Source organism: Hypomesus nipponensis, chromosome 9, assembly GCF_054491055.1.
Source record: "Hypomesus nipponensis isolate SF chromosome 9, ASM5449105v1, whole genome shotgun sequence".
Taxonomy (NCBI): Eukaryota; Metazoa; Chordata; class Actinopteri; order Osmeriformes; family Osmeridae; genus Hypomesus; species Hypomesus nipponensis.
This window is the reverse complement of record NC_140369.1, coordinates 5057501-5075000: the sequence shown is the minus strand read 5'-3', so window position 1 is coordinate 5075000 and position 17500 is coordinate 5057501. Positions and strand designations below refer to the sequence as shown.

The 17500-nt window shown below is 47.8% G+C and overlaps 3 protein-coding genes across 11 annotated transcripts in view; 2 read left to right on the top strand and 1 right to left on the bottom strand.

The window, feature by feature from the left end:
- LOC146272467 (mitogen-activated protein kinase kinase kinase 12-like) overlaps positions 1–5161 on the top strand; it is a 13835-nt gene extending 8674 nt beyond the window's left edge. The window contains 6 exon segments of the mRNA XM_084704552.1: positions 1189–1305; positions 1741–1875; positions 2018–2744; positions 3249–3316; positions 3717–4005; positions 4440–5161. Of these exon segments, the coding sequence (XP_084560678.1) occupies positions 1189–1305; positions 1741–1875; positions 2018–2744; positions 3249–3316; positions 3717–4005; positions 4440–4523 (1420 nt within the window). The 3' untranslated portion in view covers positions 4524–5161.
- A 1622-nt stretch (positions 5162–6783) lies between these two features.
- Positions 6784–16319, bottom strand: LOC146272466 (poly(rC)-binding protein 2). 9 transcript variants are annotated; one of them, XM_084704557.1, is made up of 13 exons: positions 16141–16316; positions 14966–15115; positions 14716–14739; positions 14581–14613; positions 14263–14379; positions 13794–13925; positions 13027–13155; positions 12342–12419; positions 11573–11614; positions 10304–10403; positions 9960–10012; positions 9645–9814; positions 6784–8043 (listed from the first exon to the last, which is right to left on the bottom strand). In XM_084704557.1, exons 2-13 carry the CDS (start codon positions 15032–15034, stop codon positions 8007–8009), a joined length of 984 nt encoding a protein of 327 aa, XP_084560683.1. In that variant the 5' UTR covers positions 15035–15115; positions 16141–16316; the 3' UTR covers positions 6784–8006. The 9 variants fall into 9 exon arrangements, with proteins under 9 accessions (XP_084560683.1, XP_084560684.1, XP_084560685.1 ...); XM_084704558.1 differs by having other exon boundaries at positions 12342–12416; XM_084704559.1 differs by having other exon boundaries at positions 10304–10376; positions 16141–16315.
- Positions 16320–17366: 1047 nt separating this feature from the next.
- ripor3 (RIPOR family member 3) overlaps positions 17367–17500 on the top strand; it is a 19656-nt gene continuing 19522 nt past the window's right edge. Inside the window, exon 1 of the mRNA XM_084704866.1 lies at positions 17367–17500. This exon is cut by the window's right edge and continues 109 nt beyond it. The gene's annotated coding sequence lies outside the window, so the exon portion shown is untranslated.

Here is a 17500-nt window from a genome sequence, read left to right as displayed (position 1 = left end):
ATAGCCCTAGCCCTAACCCTGTATAGCCCAAACCCTAACCCTGTATAGCCCTAACCCTAACCCTGTATAGCCCTAACCCTAACCCTGTATAGCCCTAGCCCTAACCCTGTATAGCCCTAACCCTAACCCTGTATAGCCCTAACCCTAACCCTGTATAGCCCTAACCCTAACCCTGTATAGCCCAAACCCTAACCCTGTATAGCCCAAACCCTAACCCTGTATAGCCCTAACCCTAACCCTGTATAGCCCTAACCCTAACCCTGTATAGCCCTAGCCCTAACCCTGTATAGCCCTAACCCTAACCCTGTATAGCCCTAACCCTAACCCTGTATAGCCCAAACCCTAACCCTGTATAGCCCAAACCCTAACCCTGTATAGCCCAAACCCTAACCCTGTATAGCCCTAACCCTAACCCTGTATAGCCCTAACCCTAACCCTGTATAGCCCTAACCCTAACCCTGTATAGCCCAAACCCTAACCCTGTATAGCCCTAACCCTAACCCTGTATAGCCCTAACCCTAACCCTGTATAGCCCTAACCCTAACCCTGTATAGCCCTAGCCCTAACCCTGTATAGCCCTAACCCTAACCCTGTATAGCCCTAACCCTAACCCTGTATAGCCCAAACCCTGTATAGCCCAAACCCTGTATAGCCCAAACCCTAACCCTGTATAGCCCTAACCCTAACCCTGTATAGCCCTAACCCTAACCCTGTATAGCCCAAACCCTAACCCTGTATAGCCCTAACCCTAACCCTGTATAGCCCAAACCCTAACCCTGTATAGCCCTAACCCTAACCCTGTATAGCCCTAACCCTAACCCTGTATAGCCCTAACCCTAACCCTGTATAGCCCTAACCCTAACCCTGTATAGCCCTAGCCCTAACCCTGTATAGCCCTAACCCTAACCCTGTATAGCCCTAACCCTAACCCTGTATAGCCCTAACCCTAACCCTGTATAGCCCTAGCCCTAACCCTGTATAGCCCTAGCCCTAACCCTGTATAGCCCTAACCCTAACCCTGTATAGCCCTAACCCTAACCCTGTATAGCCCTAGCCCTAACCCTGTATAGCCCTAACCCTGTATAGCCCTAACCCTAACCCTGTATAGCCCTAACCCTAACCCTGTATAGCCCTAACCCTAACCCTGTATAGCCCTAGCCCTAACCCTGTGTGTGTGTGTCCTGACAGACATGCCCTGGACATCCGTGAGCACTATGAGAGGAAGCTGGAGAGAGCCAACAACCTGTACATGGAGCTGAACGCCGTCATGCTGCAGCTGGAGCTCAAGGAGAAGGAGCTGCTCAAGTAGGACTACACCTCCCACAATGCCTTTCAGTTTGGAGTTTGTAGCTTTACATTTACAATTAGTCATTTAGCAGACGCTGTTATCCAGAGCGACTTAGACTAAGTACAGGGACATTCCCCTGAGGCAAGTAAGGTGATGTGCCTTGCCCAAGGGCACAACATCAATTTATTGGCCGGGAATCCAACCAGCAACCTTCTGATTACTAGCCCGATTCCCTAACCGCTCAGCCTTCTGACTCCCCTAGCTTTGTCGTTTGAAGGTTTCAGTGAAGGATTGCAGGGTTGAGTAAAGCAGGAATTTAGGATGTGTCATACAGAGAGAGATTGTTTTGTTGTTGAGCAGTACTGTTTTACTCTCTGACAATAATCCTAACTATATCCTACAAAAGTTACTGTGGTCATTGCTTACATTCGGCGTGTATGTGTGTGTGTCAGGAGGGAGCAGTCCCTGGATAAGAAGCACCCTGGCTGTTTCAACAAGCTCTCCAGACAGGGAGGGAACTCCAGCTCCATGGAGAAACTCATCAAGAAGCGCAACGTTCCCCAGAAGCTTCCCTCCCACAGCAAGAGGTGAGGCAAACACCTCAGGAGAGGTGCCAAGCCGGAAAAAGAAACAACTACAGCTACTGAAAAAATGCCTCACATGACGGAGGTCACAGAGGTCGGAGTTTCTTCTCTAATGTCTCCTTGTCTCTGCTCCCTGTGCTTGCAGACCAGACCTGCTCAAGTCAGAGGTGATCCTCCCCAAGCTGGACTCCTCCATGACCCAGGTGACCATCCCCTCCTGCCCCAACAGGGGCTCCACATCCCCCGGCCGCTCTCGCAGGGCCAAGCCCCGCTACCGCAAGGCCGGCAAGGGCAGCAGTGGCGACCTGGCGGGCCTGAAGGCGGCCTTATCCTCCACCCTCTTCTCCTCCACAACCACCACCACCTCCCTGCCCAGTAAGCAGCACCTGGACCCCAGCGCGGCCCTGCGGGGCCTGCAGCACGACCTGCTGCTGAAGAAGATGTCCTCCTCCAGCCCGGACCTCATCTCCACCACGCTGGAGGCGGAGGGGCGCAGGAAGGGCCACGCCGCCGGCCTGGAGAGGGGGGGGAGCCAGAGCGCCTCGGCCGGCCTGGGAGGGGGGGGCACGGGCACGGGGGACGGCGGGGACGCGGGCGGAGGCGTCGACGACCTGGCGGAGACGCCGCCGCGCAGCGACACGCCCAGCGAAGACGCCGTCTCCATCCCGTTCTCCAGCAGTCCGGACTCCCCCTGCGGGAGGGCGGCGGGGGCGGCGGCGGCGGCGGCGGGGCGCGGGGCGGTGCTGGGGGGGCCCCGGCTGCCCCAGGAGGCAGAGGACAAGGAGGAGGGGACGGCGAGCAGTCGCTCCCCCAGGAGCCAGCGCCTCACCCCGGCTGCCCTCCTCTACAGGGCGGCCGTCACCCGCAGTCAGGTGAGACCTGGAGGCCCTCTGGAGGACTCGAACACAACCAGCATTCCTGTAGCCCTCACACTTCATTTACATCTACATTGAGTCCTTTAGCAGACGCTCTTATCCAGAGTGACTTACAGTAAGTACAGGGACGATCCCCCCGAAGCAAGTAGGGTGAAGTGCCTTGCCCAAGGACACCCCGTCCCTTTGCACAGCCAGGAATCGAACCTGCAACCTTCTGATTGATTGAGCCCAATTCCCTAACCGCTCAGCCAACTGACTCCCATTTAACAGAGAAACTCTGCCTTTACTCTGATGTTTTGGACTCGCGCAGCGAGACAAATCTGCTTGGTTATGACAAGTTAGGATGAGAACACTTGTTCCAATGTCAAATCAAGTAACGGTTCTTGAATTCTTTCATTTTCCACTCCACTTGTACGGCCTTGCCACCATGTCAAGCATTTTTCACCATAACCGTACTGATGTTCTGTATTCTACTTGACTGTACTGTGTTCTGTTCTCCAGAGACGTGGCGTTTCTTCTGAAGAAGAGGAGGGGGAGGTGGATAGCGAGGTGGAGTTGCCACGGAGACGGTAAGGGTTGTTACAGTAAATGCTAGAGATCAACTGTGTTTAATCAGACCAGTTTATTTTAGCTAAGCAATTAGTCATATTCTGCTTGATTTCACACAAGCAAACGCAGAACCATTCCAGTGTATTTTAGATCAGCAATTACTGTCATATATTGCTAGATTTTTAGACAAGCAAAAACAGAAATATTCCAGTTGATTGCTTATTAGACGAGCCATGACCAGTAAATCTCAGTCTCGTCAGTTCAGAATCAGAATTAGCTTCATTCTCCATGTAAGTTCACACAAACAAGGGAATTTACTGTGGCAGGAAGGTGCCTACGATAAACATATACGAATCTTAAATATGAAAAGTAGAAAAAGTACTACAGAGCCCCAAGTTTGACGTGCGTTTCCCCCTTCAGACGGCCGGTCAGCATGACCAAGTGTCAGTCCCTCTCCACCTTCAGCTCCGAGAATTTGTCGGTGTCGGACGGCGAGGAGGGGAACACCACCGACCACTCCCACAGCGGCACGCCCGACGTGGTCAGCACTAACACGGACGAGCGGCTGGACGACAAGAGCGACGACCTCCTCTCCCAGGGCTCGGAGATCCCAGCAGACCCGGGGCAGGGCTCTGATGGGCTGTCCGAGAAGGAGGCGGCGCTGCGGCAGGTGAAGACCCAGCTGAACACCGGGCAGAACCACTATGAGGTGGGACCGGAGACATAGACAAAGAGAGAGAGAGGGAGAGAGAGAGACTACAAATAGACAAACAGAGAGAGAGAGAGAGAGAGAGAGAGAGAGAGAGAGAGAGAGAGAGAGAGAGAAAGAGAGAGAAAGAGAGAGAGAAAGAGAGAGAGAAAAGAGAGAGAAAAAGAGAGAGAAAAAGAGAGAGAGACAGAGAGAGAGAGAGAGAGAGAGAGAGGAGAGAGAGACTACAAATAGACAAAGAGAGAGAGGAGAGAGAGAGAGAGAGAGAGAGAGAGAGAGAGAGACTACAAAAATCTGAGAGACTGACAGATTGAGATTGAGAGAAACAGACAAATAGATACGCTCCAACACCAAGCACATGTCGTACACCGTACCAGTGTGGACTCCAAAGTGTGTAGCCTGCTCCATACTAACTTGTCTTGTCCCTCACCCAGGGCCTCTATGACGACTCAGACTGTGACAGTGCTGAGCTGGACCACTCAGGGAGCGCCGAGCCCATTTGACCCCCCAACTGGTGAGGAGCTCAAAGCCAGAGAACCATGGACCCAGGCCGTCACCCTCCACGGCCAGAGATACATAGACCTCTCCCCTCACCCATCAAGGCCACAAATACCTACACACCCCACCCTCCAACATTCAACACTCACATCTACCTAGGCTCTCTGGCCCCACAAGGTCACATCTACCTAGACTCTCTGGCCCCACAAGGTCACAGAGATTTGGTCCTGGACAGATGTCTGTACGGCAGACCAAGGCCTCACTCCTACAACCACACCTGAGCCCCCGGGCCTTGCAAAAACACCTCAACTCCTTCCTCGCTGCGGTCTCCGACAGCAGAAGACACTGCTACTCTACACATTCTGGTAATAAAGATTCTGTCTATTTTTCATCCTTGTTACCTACACGTCCATTGTTTTTATGTCAATGTCTATGAGTGTCATATATATATTGAATTATCTGTGAACTGTCTCATTCACTTATGTCACTATGGAAACCCGAGAGGGTGTTGTAGCGTTCCGTTCATGTCGACAGTCCTGGCGCTGGCCCAGGCGTTGGTGCTTGCACTTCTATTTAAGTTGAACTGATTTCAAGTGGTCATTTGGTTATGCTTTTTGAATTTCCTCTCGAAACCGTTATGCACAGTTTAATTTATTGTGAGGGAATTCATTTTCTAGTATTAGAGCTGAAATCAATGTTTACATTTATACGATTACGTTTGTTTACATTTTTTTTTATTTGCATCAGGGATTCTGTTGTCATTTTATACAATCTGTACTTTACTTGTTTTAAGATGTTTGTAAATAGGTTACCTCTTATATTGTATAAGGAACAAATCTACGAGTTAAAGCGTTGAGGCTGTCAAATGAAATGGTGCTTATGTTGTCCACTAGATGGCTCTGTTGAGTTAAATGAAACCAAGGACAGATGAACGGAGAGCAATGAACAAGCAATATGGCCACTCTAAACCAATCCCCTCTCATGACCTACAGCCTGCATCGTTCAAGGCACACTTGCTTTTGTAAATTAAACTATTGATTTGGTATTGCAGTTTTCCATAATGAAATGCAACACAACCCAGCATTTTGGAACAATCCTTCACCAATATGTGTGTACGGTGTCACTAAAGCATGCTTGTAATATAGTAAGGGTCGTGTATATTGGCCAATGAGCAGTCACAGTGTAGGTGACTCAGTCCGAGGAGAATCACCACCACAACAACAACACAACGAGCAGTCAACTGAACAGATGTCTGACAACTAGGCCATGAAAGGTGAACAAAAAAAAATAGATAGCCTTTTCTGTTTTCTCTTGATAAAACCACAAAACCCCCTTCTGAAGCTTGGATTGGTCACAGCTGTGTCGAGAAGCACACCCATCCAGTCGTGTTAGATCAGAGATGGGGAAGCCTGGCTGATCTGGAGCCGACAGGGCTTCAGGCAGGTCTGCGTCCATTGTAAGGTCTGAGCCTTAAAAGAACAGTTCACTGATATTTTCAGGGTCTAATGTTAAGATTCTGTTTGAATACTTTGATGCATCCTTCTTACTTTCCTTTGTCGAGGTGATGCAAGATCTCTTCAAAGGAAAGGAGGGATGAAAGTAAAGACATTCGAATAGGTCACACCTGTGTGCAGATGTAACTCTCCAACACCTTCATGTGGGAAAGCATCACATCTACTACTGTAACTTTGATGGTGCTTATCACCCAATTACTCCGTTGAATTTATTTGCAGGAATATGATTGAATGTGTTTGAATAGTTGAGTAAACTGTTACAGCTATATCAGATGTCCCAAACCATGTGGTTAGTGTTGAGAAAATCTGATAGAATTGATGATTATCAAAGCAACTAAGCAGGTCACATTTTATAAGCTACAAATTGGCAGCTCCTGTGTTCTTGACGATTTTGTAGAATCCATGGTGTTCTTCTTTAGACAGCTCTCGATTTGTAAAGAAAAGTTCAGTCCCCTTTGAGCATTAGAAATATGAGATATTTCTCTTTAAAGTAACGATTTAGAATCTGTAAAATGTTGCCAACAAGCAAGACTACTGCCCTCTGCTGACTGGGAGGTGGACACGCATATTTCTGGTAGGCTGTCTCAAAACAACCTTCTTTGGAAATGAAATGTTTGTTTTTATATGGCATTATGTATTGTAACTGTGTACAATAAATATATTTAAGGAACAAATTAAGATAAATAAAAACCTCACTGTCTAAAACCTGATAACTTTTGAGTAAAGAGTTTGTGGAGACTAAGTGAAGAACCATGGCACACAAGAGTTGTAGTTTGAGCATTTCACATCTTTATTATTGTCTTTAACAATGTTGTGGCACCCAGGTCTACAGTTTATCCAAAACAAAAAAAAAACGTGCACAAAGTAGTTTTTTTTTTTTTCTTCCTGCAAATAATAAAAATAAAATCTTACTCGAGCAAAGCAAAGAGCAGGAAACTAGTGTCAACTCATTACCCTTTCTCTGTCTAGCTTCAGTTTAATGATTCAGTTCTTCGTCTGATTCACATTTACAAACAGACCACTCAATGTTTAGGAGTCAATCCCCCTTTGGTAGTTAAAAAAAAATATTTTCTTCCATTTAAAACAAATATTCCAACTTTTTTTTATTTTTTAAGTAGTATCTTTACAAAAACTGAGGCCCTTCCTCTCTGGACCAGAGCCTTCAGCCCAAGCTTTCCCCAACCCTTCCCGCTCCCCTTCCCACTCCCAGAAAAAAATCTAAACAATAAGATCATATGGGCAAAAGGGGAAGGTGGAAAAATAGGAATGACAAAAGAAAAATAAGGGTGGTTATGGTGAGACAACAGTTATCAATTATTCAAATGGATGTGGAACATCAGCCTCATAGGGTTAGATGGAGGGGGGGGGGTCTACAGTAGCCGTTCTGATCATGTACAAGCTAGTGCCCCCCACCACCCCGTGACTTACCGTTCTCCCCCTTAAAAAAATGCACACATGACATCACAGGGCCTCACAATCATGTGATTTTGACAATATTGTGATGGGTGAATAACTTGGGGGAGGGGGGAGTGGATTTTTGGTGGGTTAGGAGGGGGAGGAGAACAGAAAAAAACAGGCAATCTATATTTTTGAGACTTTTTATTTTTCCTTTTTTTTGTCTTTTCAGTTTTAAAGAAAAATCTGACTGTACAGAACTAAAGCTATGCCTATTCAGATTTTTCCACCTCTACTCTTTTGTGATAGTAAAGAAAGATGGGAGAGGGAGTTTTCCATCCAACAAAGAAAAAAAAAATCATTAAAACCTCCAACTGGACTCAAAAGGGAATTAAAAACCAAATTCTGAATAAAAACAAAAAAATAAATAAATGCAGTTCAAATTAATGGAGAGAGAGAGAGAGGGGGGGGGGGGTGACATGACTTCAACCAAAAACAAAATAAGGAAGTTTATATAACTAAGTTGGAGAGTTGCATTGAGCACTGTAGGGGGAGCCGATGGTGGAGGGGGGGGTTAGTGCAGTTGCAGAGTGATCAGTTGGCCGCCAGCCCAGTAGCCTCAGAGGAGAGCCTAGAGAGAAACGACATCGAGAGACCAGGGGGGTGATCAGGAGCCAAACTGACACCACAACATTCACTTTCTGCACAACATTCCCTCTGCCCCACAGAACACCCATCATCCTATTCAGAGCATGAAGTATCCTCCTCATCAGTGGTCAAGGCTGTTTGGGTCAGGTCAGCGGTCACTAAACTGTTTGCAGGCTTCTGGGCCAGTTTGAACTAAAAAGGAGTTTTGCTTATTTGATTTTAAAAACGACAGCATGGATTCTGTTACAAAGTATGATACTGGAGAACCAAGTTCTGGTACACAATTAGTTTTCAAAACAAAACTGGATCTTCAGACGCTTCTGGCAAACCAACAGGAAAAAGGTGTGTTTGATATATATACCTGAGGGTATAACCGGTCTGGGAAGGGACTTTAAACAGCTATCATGACTGAAATGCTTATTACATCTAACAAGAACATCATGTCGTGGCTAGCATATGACCGTGAGTACAATTCCACATGAACAAACATTTCACAATAAAGGCAGCCTATACTGTTAGTACTACACATCTACGTATGAAAACTAAATCTACGCTAAAGGAACTGAAGAGGTGACATGTTAAATAAGGGGTGAGGGGGGGCTACCTGAGAACAAGAGAAAACAACAAGCTTTAGTAACAAGTCCAAAAGTGTCCATGCAGATTAAAACGACACAAAAGTTCCTTAGAAAGATCGGACTCAAGTGTCCTTATAGTAAATTAGACAAAAACAAAAAGTGTAACCCCAATAACTATGGAGAACCAGTTATATCTGGCTGTTAGCATTAGCGTGTGGTAAAGCCACATACAAAAAGCCAGGCGAGTACAGAGGATAGTTAGCATTCAGCAGTCTGCACTGTGCGCCACTGCGATCCAATCAGTAAGGGGACAGCTTTCGCCTCTTCGACTTGGAGCCCAGCTCTGAGGAGAGCTTGGCATCCGGGCTGACCGAGTGGGCGGAGTTACTGGGGGCGGAGCCACTGACTACATGGAGGGCCAGGAGGGGGAGGGGCTTGAGGCTGAGCAAACTGGAGACACAGGCGGGAGAGCTAGGGAGTGGGGAGTCAGAGGAGGAAGAGGAGGAGGAGGAGGAGGGGGGCCCTGGAGCCGACAAGGACAGAGAGATGGAGGCTGAGGGGGGCATCACACAGGAGGAGGAGGAGGAGGAGGAGGAGGAGGTAGCGGTAGAGGTAGCGGCAGGAGAGGTGGTAGTAGTAGTAGTAGTAGAGGTGCTGAGGGTCAGGTCAGGGGTCGAGGAGGAGGAGGGAAGTTTAGAGGACTCTACACTGTAGAAAGAGAGACAAGGAGAGAGAGGGACACACAGTCGGGATGGGTTACAGGGTAGGCAGGGTGAGTATGGAGGGGTGGATGGATGGAGGGAAGGGGGGAGGGATCAACATAGGCACACACTGATAGCAAGTCAGTGAGAGTCTGACAAACAAGGAAATGGGTAGAACAGCTGACCATTAGAGAGAGATCTCATTGGTGGAGTCTACATTGGACTGAGGTTCATGCTATAGGTAGCTGGGGGCTAACAGCATTTGATGGGCGTGTGTGTGTGTGTGTGTGTGTGTGTTGGTGTCTCACCTGGCGTTGATGAGGTACTCTGCCAGGCTGATGCTGGCCGGAGAGCCGGTGATGGTGACCTGGCGGTCGGCGGAGCCGTCCACTGGGTTGGCGATCTTGATCTGGGCGCCAGACATCTGACGAATCTCGTTGATCTTGGAGCCCTGGCGACCGATGATGCAGCCAATCAGCTGTGGAGGAAAGAACACGAGTAAACCAACCACATCCGATACTAACAAGTAGATGTAAATCAGATTAAACTAAAGACATGATGGTCATGATAGTAATGATGTTGAACGTAACAGTGCTAGAAGGTACCAATAAACAGGCACTTACATCATTTGGAATGGTCATCTCATGGGAACTAGTTTGCGCAGAGGCATCCATACCTGGAAAAAACAAACAGTTAAACAACTTTGAAGTCATAATTGAGCTTAACCAAGTCGAACCTTTCCCCAGGAAACTAGCCACATGTCAGAATCCTGGGCACAGGAGCCTTAAGCCCCAAGGCCAGTCGCAGTCCCACTACAGACATTGACCCCAAATCCAGAACCCAAACCTCTACCCCCCCACACCCCAAACATCTACCCCTACACCCCAGAACCCTGACATCTAGCCTCCACACCCCAGAACCTCACCCTCTAGCTCCCCTAACACCCTAACTCATGAGGCCAGCCTACCGGTGAAGCCCTGGTTGTTGGGGGCGATGGGGAAGGGACTCTGCTGCATGGCCAGCTGGTGTAGCTTGGTGAGCTGTGGGGAGATAGAGGCAGAGGAAGACTATGAGAGCGAGAGAGGGGGCGGGGATAGAAATGGGAGGGGGGGGGGGGGGGGAGAAAGACGGGACAAGAACCATGGTCAGTAAAAACAGAACACAAGACCACTCAGTCTACACAGGCAACTGTCATGTGACTCTCCTATAATCCTAGTTGTGGTTCTGAACTCATCGTGGCGGACCGATAAGTCTGGGAAGAGCATTAGTGTTCATGGCGTTCGCCTGCCGTGTACCCCATAGATATTCAGCATCATCATCACAAGTGCAGGGTGCATCAGTTGGAAAGCTTCGCTTGAAGTCTTCCGCCTCACAGGACTACAGGGAGTTTGGAAACGCTTCAGAGTGATGGCGTTCTCCTACCAAAACCAGCCAACATGATCACTCAGACTGGAACCCTACACCTGGGGAAGGTAGGCCCTGCCGTGAGAGGACTACCAGCCAGAGAACACCCAATGCCGGGACCATCACCTCCAGTGAGTTTGGGCAGGTCATGTGACACCAACAGACGTGGGAGATGTTCCTACAGGCACTGAGGAGGAGGAAGAGGAGGAGAGGACAGGGGGGGAGGAGGAGGACGAGGAGGAGGAAGAGGAGGAGAGGACAGGGGGGGAGGAGGAGGAGAGGAGGAGGAAGAGGAGGAGAGGACAGGGGGGAGGAGGAGGAGGAGGAGGAGGAAGAGAGGACAGGGGGAGGAGGAGGAGGACAGGGGAGGAGGAGGAGGAGAGGACAGGAGGAGGAGGAGGAGAGGACAGGAGGAGGAGGAGGAGAGGACAGGAGGAGGAGGAGGAGAGGACCGGGGGGGAGGAGGAGGAGAGGACAGGAGGAGGAGGAGGAGAGGACCGGGGGGGAGGAGGGGAGCTCTGCTTCTTCTCTCTGTTGGGGCTCATTTCCTGGGTATGACTTCACGTTGTGTGCCTTTATTACTTTAGCAACTACGTTGTCTTGTATACAGAAAAGTAGCACAATGCTGGTTGGGGACAGAACATTGACTGAGCATGGACATCCAAACAACCACCGCACAGCACATGACAGGGAAGACATGTCAAGGGGCACAAAGCAATGCATGAATGTGCCGTTAAAGCACAGAGAGCGTGGGTAGACATCACTAAGCTACTACCTATAGTGAGCGTGTGCATAAGACAGGCAGTAATGAAGAGGTGACTGCAGGACTTACATCGGGCTGTGGAATCGCGTGCTGTCCTTGAACAGCATACGCCTGTAAAAGACAACAAAAACGTGAATGACTCTGCCCACTGGCAGACAACCTTTCCTTGATGAAAGCTGCTTAATCTGCAGCACAACGTTTGGTCCATGCCTTGACAGAATCCCCATAAAACCAACGACAAACCTATTTTAAAAGTATTGTCAAAAGTCTCGACACTGTCCGTGATTAAAAGTAGAACAACAGAAAAAAATACATAAGATCGAATAACAAATAATAACGAATTTGTGCCTAGCGGAGCAGGGAATGATGGTGGTGGTCTAGGGAACCCATTTCCTCTACACAATGGAGACACAGAGAGAAGAAGTGAAACTAGCCTAGATCTCAGACTGAATTCCAGAGCTCATGTGCCCAAACTGAGAAACTCAGCATTTATCTGCCTGGTAATCTAAAACACAGTTTAATTTATAAACATTTGATTTTATTTCGATACAATTCGGAGCCATGCCGACGGACGACACATCTTGTTAGCCAGAGAACCAGCCGCTAGCTGCCCTGAGGGCGGGCGGCCCTGTGGCCCTGAGGGCAGGTGGCCCTGAGGGCAGGTGGCCCTGAGGGCAGGTGGCCCTGAGGGCAGGTGGCCCTGAGGGCAGGTGGCCCTGAGGGCAGGTGGCCCTGTGGCCCTGAGGGCAGGTGGCCCTGTGGCCCTGAGGGCAGGTGGCCCTGTGGCCCTGAGGGCAGGTGGCCCTGTGGCCCTGAGGGCAGGTGGCCCTGTCAGTACCTGTCCTCCAGCGAAGATGACCGGGGATCCAGAGGGCTTGGGCCGGTACGGGATGGTGACCCCTTTAGGGGGAGACTGCTCAGAGGAGAGAAGACAAGGGGAGGAGCAACACAGGAAGGAGAAGAGAAGGGGGAGGAGCAACACAGGAAGAGAGAAGAGAAGGAGGAGGAGCAACACAGGAAGGAGAAGGGAGAGGAGAAGAGAAGGGGGAGGAGCAACACAGGAAGGAGAAGGGAGAGGAGAAGAGGAAAATTGGAAGAACAAGAACAAAAAAAAAAGTAGGAGGAGATAGAGAGGTGGAGAAGTAGAAAGAGAGAAGTACATTGGAGGATGGAAGATGAGAAGTAGGAAAGAGGGGATGAGAGAGAAAAAAAGAAATGGCAAGAGGAGTTTAGAAAATGGAGGACAGAGGGAAAGGAAAACGAAAAGACGGAAGGGAATAGGATTGGATTTCACTTGAAAATGTAAAAACAAGCAGGCGGAAGAACAACAAAAGTGGTCTACATCACTTAAACCCTTAAACCAATCAAATCTGATTTGTAAAATAAATGGTGGGGGAACTTCACATAATAACAGGTCTCAAGTCAGTAAGTTATTTTCTTGACATGAGGGTGGAAGTCTAAACATGTCTACAGTAATAACAGAGAGTAAGAAGCTGAACCCAGCAGCACAGGAGTCCACTTACCTCCAGCATGACCACACAGATCTGCTTCACACACTCAATGATGGACTGGGGAGTGCCGGCAATGGTGATGGCTCTCTCTGTGGAGTTAGGAAGCATGTCTCCTGCAACCTGGACCTGAGCGCCTGTCGACTGAGGAGAGGAGATGGGGGGGGGGGGGGGGGGTGATGTAAGATCAAAGAGGGGAACGGAGGTGGAGGGAAATCCTGATCAACCACATGCCTGTACGTAACATTTCAATCCTTAACTCCTCTGTTACGAGTAAAATACCATCGTCGGCTCACATAACCAGCCTCCCCAGAGATCTCTTGCCCTGGGCGTTTGTGCAACCTGAATGTTTCTGGCCTACTAGCAGCCCCACCACAGACCCACTACCAGTGCTCAGTGGGGCAGGGTCATATTTACATTTAGTCATTTAGCAGACGCTCTTATCCAGAGCGACTTATAGTAAGTACAGAGACATTCCACCGAGGCAAGTAGGGTGAAGTGCCTTGCCCAAGGACACAACTTCATTTGCACGGCTGGGAATCAAACCAGCAACCTTCGGGTTACTAGCCCAATTCCCTAACCGCTCAGCCACCTCACTCCCTGGGTTACGAGTAAAACACAGTTGTTGGCTCACATAACCAGCCTCCCCAGAGATCTCTTGCCCTGGGCGTTTGTGCAACCTGAATGTTTCTGGCCTACTAGCATCCCCGCCACAGCCCCACTACCAGTGCTCAGTGGGGCAGGGTCACATGCTGGAGCCCCCTGCCTGTGTGGAGCTGTACCTCGCGGATCTCTTTGATCTTGCATCCTCCCTTTCCAATGAGAGAGCCACACTGGCTGGCCGGCACCACGATGCGCAGGGTCACCGGGGGCTTGCTGGTGGCCGTGCTGTTGGTCATGGAGCTACTGATGTCCTGAGGGGGAGCACAAGAGATCACAAAAGGTGAACAACGGTAAACATTAAACTCAAATATATATAAATATATATATATATATATGGGAAAATGTGTCCAAAATGTTACATCTTGGTACAGGTCAGTAACAGTTTTTTACATTATCTAACAGTCTGTTAGATAATGAGTTTAAAGACCTATGGGAGTTGAGGGAAAAAAAGATTGAGTATTAGTGACTAAGGGCAAGCTCAAGTGTTGGGAGTTAAGATCTCTCATTGTATTTCTGAGGATGTGTGTACGGCCAAACAATGAGGTGAACATGTTGGCGTGTTAAGGCACTGGGTCCTGGGGTGACTACCTCCTCCAGCTTTTCAATGATCATGGAGAATGCTTTGAAGATGGCAGTAGTGGGACCAGCCAGGGTGATGATCCTCTCTGGGCAGTTTCCCTCCGAGATGTTGATGCGAGCACCACTCTGGAGAAGAGGAAGAGGAGGAGGAGGAGAGGAGCAACGTTACATCCGACTGGGCCTCTGGATCCTAGACATGAATCACTAGCAATTACCCAGGAACAAGAATCTTCCGTTGGCAAAAGAGAACACAACACACAGCTCAACTGGCTGACACAGCAGAACACAGGAAGCTGTGTGATTATCAGGAAAGTAGTGTGAACTCACCTCCTCCCTCATCTTCTTCACAGATTCGCCTTTCTGTGGAGACAAAAGTATTGTTAATTAAACACTGCCAGTAGTGTAAGATCCAATGAAAATTGCAACGCAGAATGAGTCATTTTAACTGAAACCAGAACCAACCTTGCCAATGATGCTTCCAACTTCCTGAAATACAAAAAATAAGAAATATGTTGACACCACTCAATAATTCAGCTATTTCATATGTGCCGCATAAATGGCTCTGGATAAAAGTGTCTGCTAAATGACTAAACGTAAATGAAATAGTACACATATGGACTGGTACTATCACAATCTGAATACAGCTTGTTAATGTGGACAAGTTCATGCAAATGAAAGACTTTACATATCTACACGTGCAGCACAAGCTTACCTTTCCATGCATGAGCAACCTGATGGTCAGGGTGACATTGAGTCCTCCTTCGATGACACCGGAGTCCATGATTACCACAGGATGGATGGAGATCTTCTGGCTGGTCAACGCTGTTGTTGGGGTCTTTGGTCACTAGGATGGATCTGAGAACTAAAAACCAGAGGAAGGTCAGGATCCAGACACGAGCAATTTAGGCTTTGAGTTGCTGACTCCCAACAGGCTGTCTAAAACAATCACCAACCTAATGTTTTCACCGTTTGGTGTAAACGCAGCTTGCATAAAAACGCAGACTGCGTTTAAGAAAACCCTGAACTAGTAGATTTGTAAATAACATTAAGGTACTTAGAGACCCAGCGAGATGATGTAACGTACTTTTTATTTTACCGATCAAAACGTCTGGGGTGTAGAGTTCGACAACTTTTGAAGATTGTGTTGTCCTTCATTAGTTGATGTCAGACAATGACCGGCAAGCTAGTTCTTTAGCAGATTCATTAAAGATAGTCTACTTAGCTACCTAGGTAGCTCTACTCAACTGGCCAACCGAAGCAATGTTAAGCTTACCAAGATTACTAGGAAAATGCTCATTTTGATTTGTTGAAATCCTTTAGTAGGCTATATCAATTATGAAAATATTGACCAATTCAGCAAATGTTCTATATTAGTACGATGTAGTTCAGATCTATATCCAATTTGTTATTTGGCACGCTACCCGCACTAGTAGTTAGCCGCCATTGCACAGCGTGTAGACTACGTAGCAGATACCAGAGAGCTATAGCTAGCTAGCTGTGAATGAAGCATGTGTTTTAGCTAACATTAGCTAGCCAGCAAGTATGAATGACTGCACATTTGTCATTTAACTCTAGCTATGGATATAGACGTAGAAAGTCAGATTTCTCATATTCGGCTTACTCTGAAATCAATTATTAACATTGAATCTATTCGAAACAAAAGCTATGTCGCCAGTAAATATAACAGGGTTTTAATGTGTGTTGGCTGTTTTGCCGACTGCGTGCTCTTGCGGCCTGACAATTTCATGTGAAGCCCGTCGTTAGCCTACTAGCTAGGTAGCAAGCTAGCCCGACTACTACGAGTCAAGCTAGCTAACTAGCATGTTAAACGCCGATCAATTGCCTACAGTCATCAAGACAAAAATACATATTAAAAAATAAACTTACCTATTCCTTATTGTAAGATATGTTCGGGGGAAGGGTGGGGTTTTAAGGGTAGAAGGGGAGAGGTTTGGGAGGGTAGAAACCCGGGGGAGAGTTTAGAAAGGATTCGGGGAAGAGGGAAGAGTGATGTGAGATCTAGCTCCACTCCTTTACACAAAGACAACAAAAAAACCACAACCCCTGAACTTTCGCTTTTCATAGAACCCTCCCCCACGCGCTTCCCCCGCATAATCTTTGGCTGGGACAAACTGCGCCAAAGTTACTAAAATATAATATAAGTGTATAATATAGAATTGAACTGAATTATGTTTAAACAGAAAGTTAAAATTGTTTTCCTTGATGCTAATGATACATGTCGCATCAAATATGCCTTTATTTTGTTTTCTGGCAATTACTAGTTTTGTTAATTGTGTTCGAACACTAGATTGTCCGAATGTCTTAGTGGTTAATAACATTTAAAAAAAAGCGTAATAAAAAAAAAAATCTCTGTCCCTCTCCATACTGTACTGTGGCCAGTGAAGGATCAGGAAATAGGTTTTTCTGGACTCGTTGTGAATGACATGACTCACAGGGCCAAGTCGACCCAGGTCTGGCCTGCCTCTGCAGCGAAAACCCCGCCATGTTGCTCTTCACGTCATGCGTGTTATCAAACAGCAGAGGGTGCTATAATGTCGTACAAGAAAATCAAACAACTAGAAACTCATCCCAGCTGTGTTTACAGTATTATATTCTGGGGGGTATCGAAAAATATACACCTGAAACAAAGCTGCAATTTGGGTTGCAGAAATGAAATAAATTAGTGGATTGAATCAAAACTCGTTGTTAAACCTTCAATCTAATACACAACATACTGTCTTAACATGAACAAGAAGCACAACCCACTGGTAAACAGGAATAGTCGGTTCTATGGATCATGTCTGACATGGTTCATCATTTTAGACTCTGGAGACTCAAACACAGCTGGTGACGATGAACCAATCACAGGTGCAGACAGGCTCTATCTCTTTCTCTCTTCACACACACACACACGCACGCACACACACACACACACACACACACACACACACACACACACACACACACACACACATTTTAGTATCTTCTATATCCCTCACCATGTGACCAGCCCCTCAGACAGAAAGATACTGGGTGCTCTGTCCTTATCGGTCTCTCTGCACATTTAAAGGGACATGTAGTGAGTCTCTCCACCCCAGAAACAGACCCAGGCAGTAGAAGCGTGCATGAGGGGGTTCCTGAGGAGGATAGTGCTCTGAACTACAGAGCTTCCCAGCCTGTTGGACGGCCTAGGCCTCTCTGGCTTCTTCTCAGCTCCCCTGCCAGACCCTCTGCTATGAAGAGGAGG

Coding starts and splice junctions, on each gene's coding strand:
- LOC146272466 (XM_084704553.1), bottom strand. CDS start 15,034: ATGGACTCCGGTGTCATCGAAGGAGGACTCAATGTCACCCTGACCATC. Junction 14,740..14,965: donor GGTTGCTCATGCATGGAAAG/GTAAGCTTGTGC, acceptor TTTGTATTTCAG/GAAGTTGGAAGCATCATTGG. Junction 14,614..14,715: donor TTGGAAGCATCATTGGCAAG/GTTGGTTCTGGT, acceptor TTGTCTCCACAG/AAAGGCGAATCTGTGAAGAA.